The sequence below is a fragment of the Cynoglossus semilaevis genome, chromosome 4 (assembly GCF_000523025.1).
Source record: "Cynoglossus semilaevis isolate Cse_v1.0 chromosome 4, Cse_v1.0, whole genome shotgun sequence".
In the NCBI taxonomy this organism is placed as follows: domain Eukaryota; kingdom Metazoa; phylum Chordata; class Actinopteri; order Pleuronectiformes; family Cynoglossidae; genus Cynoglossus; species Cynoglossus semilaevis.
In genome coordinates this window covers 19271275-19277652 of record NC_024310.1, presented here as the reverse complement: position 1 = coordinate 19277652, position 6378 = coordinate 19271275, and the positions used below count along the sequence as shown (strand labels likewise).

General features: G+C 40.3%; 1 protein-coding gene across 3 annotated transcripts in view; it reads left to right on the top strand.

The window, feature by feature from the left end:
• The window catches only part of clpb (ClpB family mitochondrial disaggregase), a 31897-nt gene that overhangs the window by 14396 nt on the left and 11123 nt on the right, over positions 1–6378 (top strand). For all 3 annotated transcript variants that reach the window (XM_025055036.1, XM_025055035.1, XM_017032162.2), the window contains 2 exons: positions 2336–2433; positions 5922–6036. In XM_025055036.1, coding sequence (XP_024910804.1) covers positions 2336–2433; positions 5922–6036 — 213 coding nt within the window. The remainder of the gene's footprint in view (positions 1–2335; positions 2434–5921; positions 6037–6378) is intronic.

Below are 6378 nucleotides of genomic sequence, written 5' to 3'. Positions count from 1 at the left end.
TTGAGGTAGCTTTTTACTTTTTACACAGAAGAAAACATTACTTTGCCTTAAACCACAGATTCAAATGACAAACCGGTGTATTTCTTCACAAATAGAGAAAATATTTGAATGGAAATTTCCTTCGCCCTGCTGCACCCCTTGCGAAAGCTCGTCACCCCCACGTGGCAGCTGCAACCCACTTTGGGAACCGCTGCTGTAAGGGAAATAAAAATCCCTTTTTGTGACATTTTATTTATAGTTTTAATTTGAGTTTTTGAATGTCTCGGAACACTTTGATACATTCGTGTATCAGTTACCGTAATCTCTGGACTATAAGTCGCTACTTTGAAACCTGCGGCTTAAACAACGATACAGCTTATTTATAGGTTTTTACGGGCTAATGAAATTCATACCGCTAGCGAGAACACTGTTCATGTTCTGTTGTGCTCGGTATGGCTGATAATAAAGACCCCCAACTTCCCTGTTTCTGTTTACCTCTACTGCGGACAAACACAAAGTGAAGGGAGTTAGCCCCGGAGCTAACGTTAGCTTCAGCCCTGGAGCTGATCACTAAGTCTACCCTGTGCATTCCAACTACGGTCGGGGCGCCAAAGCAGGAAAGAGCTAGCCACGTTACAGTCAGAGTGGAAAGTGGAAAAAAAAAACGTACTGTGTAAATATCCCATGTTACAACGTGGACATGCGGGTTATAAAGAAGTGCGTCTTTTTTTTTATTTTTTTTATTTAGTGGGTATATTTAGTAGCCTATATTCAGGTGCGTTCAATAGTCCGGAAATTATGGTAACTTTTCGCTCCGATGCAAAATGAGGTATTTTTTATGATGATTCCTTTACAGGTAGGAACATTCTTTTTCTATGCAAACCTTCTGAAATGAAAATAGTATGTTGAGAAACACTGTTTAAATATCCTTTCTACTGATGCAAAAGCACTCGGGGAACCCTCGAGATAATTACTTTTTTTTTTTAGTAATTTTCTTGGGTAATGTCTTTGTCCTTCACTGTATCTTTAATACCGACAGCGGATTCGGAATGTCAATCACTTCAGATCGGTGCTCTACTTCCTGATACACCGCTGTAAATGTATTACACACCTTTGTAATTTATTTAACTTCACCTTCTTCCGGTAAAAATATCTGCCCTTATTTTATGAAAAGGTACAGCAGAGACTTTTAATATACACCAGATAGATGTGGAGCACAACTCTGTCACTTACAGTTTGTCAGTGATTTATTTTAATCATCTAAGCTTCTGGTGTGTGAGAGAGAGAGAGAGAGAGAGAGAGAGAGATTTCTGTGGATTTCCCTACTGACAAACCATTAAAGTGACACATCTCATGTCACTTCCCTAAGTTTGCTCTGTTTTTCCTACATTCCCTCTCGTGAGTGTCAGTAATGTCTTTTATTGAATTACAGCTCTGACTTTGTCCTTAAAAAAAAAAATCTTGCTAAGAGACATGTAAAAAAAAAAAAATCCTTCCCTGTTCAATCCATAGTGATTTATTCAACTCTGGAAAGATACAAAGCAATACAAGCAAAAGAAGCTAATGCTAACGGTTTGAAATCTTTGGTTATTATGACCCCTCCAAACTTAACTTAAAGCTTAAAGCCTTCAAGTTGACGATAATTCTCACCACAAAAATCCACATTTGCTTAATAAAAAAAAAAAAAAAAAAAAAATTGTAAAGCATATGTTTGTGATCTCTCTCAAGTCCGGTGGCACAATTTTTTTCTTCTTTTTTTTTTTTTTTTTTTGCTCATGTCAAGGCATGAGTGTGATGCTGCAGTTGCACAGGTCAGGCCAAAAGCCGCTGCTAACCATCTTTCCTGACAGGCCGACCAATGTCCGGCGCTGGCACACTTCACACCTGCTGGGACTTTAACCACTTAAAGATTAACAGAATCTATTCCTCCTCCTGATCTTTCCTGCTGTGAAAGTGTGTGTGCTGTTTTTGTCTGCGTGGCCTCGAAACCTGCAACAACCCGCGGTGTGTGTGTGTGTGCATTGTATAAAACAGTGCAAGGTGGTAGCGCGCGGGTATAAGGGTCACAGTGGTGTGCTCGTGGCACGGGTTGCAGATATGAAACCCCCCCACAGAGTCAGTGTTTGGCCCTCCTGCTTTACTGCATTAACCCCGGGTGACCTCTGACCTCTCGCCTTACTGCCCCGATTGACGTTTTGAGCCCTCCCGCCGGGGCAGTTTGTGCACGTTTTTGCAAATTTCCAAAAAAACACTTCCAAAAGAAGAAGTATATTTGTCAGTTTTTTGGGGTTTTTTTTCCCAAGAACTTGATATTGTTTTGACACTTTCTTGAAATCTGTGTTTACTCCATGCAAAGGTGCCAACCCCCTGCAGTCCAACTCTCTGGGACACACATCACGGGCTTATGCCAAAGAAGGAGAAGTGGGAACAGCATTGCTGGAGTGGGAGGGAAAAGTAAGAAACGCACACACACACACACACACACACACACACACCTGACGTGTGTTAAATCAGTCAGCAGAATTTTGTCAGCAAACATGTCTCCCTGTCATTTTTTTTTTATGTTGAAATGAAAATGTGAAAGCTGCGGAGGTTAGCTGATGATAGTGTCCTGCTAGAGAACATAGATGGGTATTGTATTGGTATATTTACGACCTACATTTAAACAGATCCGTCACAGGTTTTTTTTTGTATCTAAAAAAAAAGAGGTAAATATGGTTTACGGATGACAAAAGACAAGAGATAAAAAAATAAAAACATATAACCTGAATTTATGTGAATTTGGTTTGGAAGCAAGCATCATCCATCTCCCCCGCAGGGGGACACAAAAGCCAAACTTCAAGCATGTTTTAACAGAAACATTTTTGTATACTCACTCCCCAAACTTTGTTTAAACATTTTCCACGAGGATAAAAAAGAGAACAGAAAGCGGTGACAACCAAAACGGTGTGCTATGTTAGCCTCATGTTTTAAAAAAAAAAAAAATCAATTTTGCTAAACAATTATTTATGTATACATATTGTAAGGTTACATTACTGCCTCCTACTGAAAACACTTTGACCAGAATAAAAAAAAAAAAACCCCGAACCAGATAAAACAAGCCAAACGCATTCTTCCTGTAACACACTTGAAATCCGTGTTTCCCAGTTTTTTTTTAAGCCACGGCACATATGTATACACATACACACCACCAAGCAAAAATCTCACAAAAAGTATATGTGATGAAATAGGATAATCTTCTAGTTTAAAATGCTCTTATAATTGGCTAAAATCTCGGCCCGTTTAGTTGAAGACGATGCTGATATACTGGCAGGAATTGAAGAAAGACACTCGCAAAGATCTTCAATAGCTCTGATTAACCTTTTTTTTTTTTTTTTTTTTTTAGTTGTCAAAGCCATCTGCTGCCACCTAGCAGAAGAGTATTTAATTATTCTTTCATGCTTTGATGAGCAAAGAGAAATGAGTCTCACAAAAAGTATATGTGATGAAATAGGATAATCTTCTAGTTTAAAATGCTCTTATAATTGGCTAAAATCTCGGCCCGTTTAGTTGAAGACGATGCTGATATACTGGCAGGAATTGAAGAAAGACACTCGCAAAGATCTTCAATAGCTCTGATTAACCTTTTTTTTTTTTTTTTTTTTTTTTAGTTGTCAAAGCCATCTGCTGCCACCTAGCAGAAGAGTATTTAATTATTCTTTCATGCTTTGATGAGCAAAGAGAAATGAGATGCAATAAATAAACAATAGTTTTCAGCCCAAATAAATGAAATTGGATCATTTTCCACAACACGCCGTTACACAAATCACAGATTACTGTTGGACCTCTGCTGAAGTTTGGCAGTTTAGATGGTGCTTGATATGATATCCCTCCTCTCGGCCTTTGCGGGCTCACACTTTTGAGGTAGCCAAAGTGCGGTCTGCTCTTTTCCTACATAAAACTTGAATTATCTGTAGTTATCCTGCAGCTTGACAGCCGGCTGGGGCTAAGCAAGATGGAGAGGGAGAATAAACAGGCTGCCTTCACTGCAGGGTGAAACCTGGAGACTTAGGAGACAAAAGAGGAGAGGATGAATGAGGCATGGGGTGGCTGAAGAAAGAGGGAGAGTAGGAGAGTCGTACGAAGAAGAGTACAGGGGGTGGAACGAGATCAAATCAGCAGAAGAGAGGAAATGGTTGTCGGAGAAAGGAAGCCAGGGAAAGATAGGGAGCACGGCAGGAAGCAGATAGCTGCTGGTAAATAGAATGGAAATATTACAGTGATTGGACGTGAAGGTTTGAGTGAAGATGTTTTTTTTTTACAGGAGGATATTTGTCAAAATGCGAACTCGTATTAAATTAAATTATCAACATTTGTTGACTCACTTTTGGATTGATACCTTTTTAGCAAGCTCTTTTTGATGCAACAATGTTCAAGTAAAAATAATTTCCCCAATTGCCCCCGAAACCATGCCCTTCCTGTTGCTTTGCCACAAAAATGAACAAATGTCGACAGTAACATCTGCGATATCTCTCGATGAGAGACTTTTTGACAATTTCTTTCAAACTCTTAAAGATTCCCCTTTAATAGCCAAGACCTGTTATCAGTTTACCTTGAAAATAAGAAACCTTCAAGCATGTAATTTCAAGAAAAAAAATAAATGTATACTGTAATTTCCGGACAGAGCGCACCTGAATATAAGCCGCACCCACTAAAATAACAAATAAAAATAATTGTACATATATAGGCCACATTTATCTATAAGCAGCAAGTGTCCACGTTGTAACATGCGATATTTACACAAAAAGATTTTTCATTTTCAATTAAATAAATTGTTGTAACATGCGATATTTACACAGAAATATTTTTCACTTTCAATTAAATAAATGTTTTTTTTTCCATGCCTGTAACACGGCTGGTTACACGTTAGCGCTTTCCTGCTTAGGCGCCTCCACCATAGTTGGAATACTCCAGAGCCGAAGCTAACGTTAGCTCCGAGGCTAACTCCCATAACTTTGTGCTTGTCCGCAGCAGAGGTAAACAGAAACATTGAAGTCGGGGTCTTTATTATCAGCCATTAACAGTGTTTTAACAGCTCCTGTATAACCAACTCGCGCTTCAACATGACAGGGCTACAAACTGCTCTCAACTTTCTGCCCCACGCACATATACGCACGCAGCCATTCACAGACAGACATACGCTACTAGTATATCACGCAGTAGCCTACCAGAAAAGTCAGTGATCACCAGCGCTATGAACTTCGTTAGCCCCGTAAAAATCCATACGTTAGCCGCATCGTTGTTTAAGCTGCAGAGTTCAAAGCAAATAATGACACACCATCAGAGTCAAAGTTTTCTGGTCACCAGCGCTATGAACTTCGTTAGCCCCGTAAAAATCCATACGTTAGCCGCATCGTTGTTTAAGCTGCAGAGTTCAAAGCGTTATGAATAATGACACACCATCAGAGTCCTTGTTCCTGGCTAAAAGCTTCACAAAGTATTCTGAATGAGAGTTGATATGTTGATATATCATGTCATTGTAGGCAAATTCTAATTCTAATTGCTAAGTATGCTAATATTTTGATTGGTTGGTTCCATAGTGTAGTGGTTAGCACGCCTGCCTCGGAAGCACATGCTTGCTAGGGGCAGCCTGTTAACAGCATATCTACTGCTAACACAAGTATTTCCCAAATATAGGATCACTATAGTACAAATGTATTTATTTTTATTTTTTAACATTTTGATTACGTTTTAAGATTTGACTTATATAGAATTTGATCACTCCCCTCACCTCAAATAAGTTCAATTTTCACAATAATAACAGCACCCCCTGCAGGGGAGGATATGCCAGGTGGCTACCGACACTGTTACCACATTCCTAATGGTCAAATCTTGAATCGCACGTTCCACCTGCGCTTGGATCACCAAGTGTGTCAAACAGCTGTTTTTTATTTCCTCTTCAGTTTAAGGAGATCAAGGCCCGACGGGAGGCAGAGGAGAGGAGGCGCTTCCCCCTGGAACGGAGGCTGAAGGAGCACATCATCGGCCAGGAGGGGGCCATCAACACAGTGGCGTCAGGTAAACACATCCAGCGGCATTCACAAAAACGTCACCGCTCGGGATATTTAGGCAGTGTAATAAGTAAAACTTCACACTTTCCACCCCGTTTATACACTTTGAGGTTCATCCTTGTCCTTCTGTGCAGTTTTCCACTGCCCTCTGTCTCCTCTCTCCTCTCTCCTCTCTCTTCCTCCCTTCCCTCCAGCAGTAGGTGGGTTCTGAACGGCCAGCGCAGGCTGTAATTGGTTAATTGTGATGAATGAGCTGTCTATCAAGTGTACACAGGTGCTTTGTGCATATGTGTGTGTGTGTGTGTGTTTGCGGGACAGCTGAAGAGAGCAGGCTCGGAGCCGCCAGCTA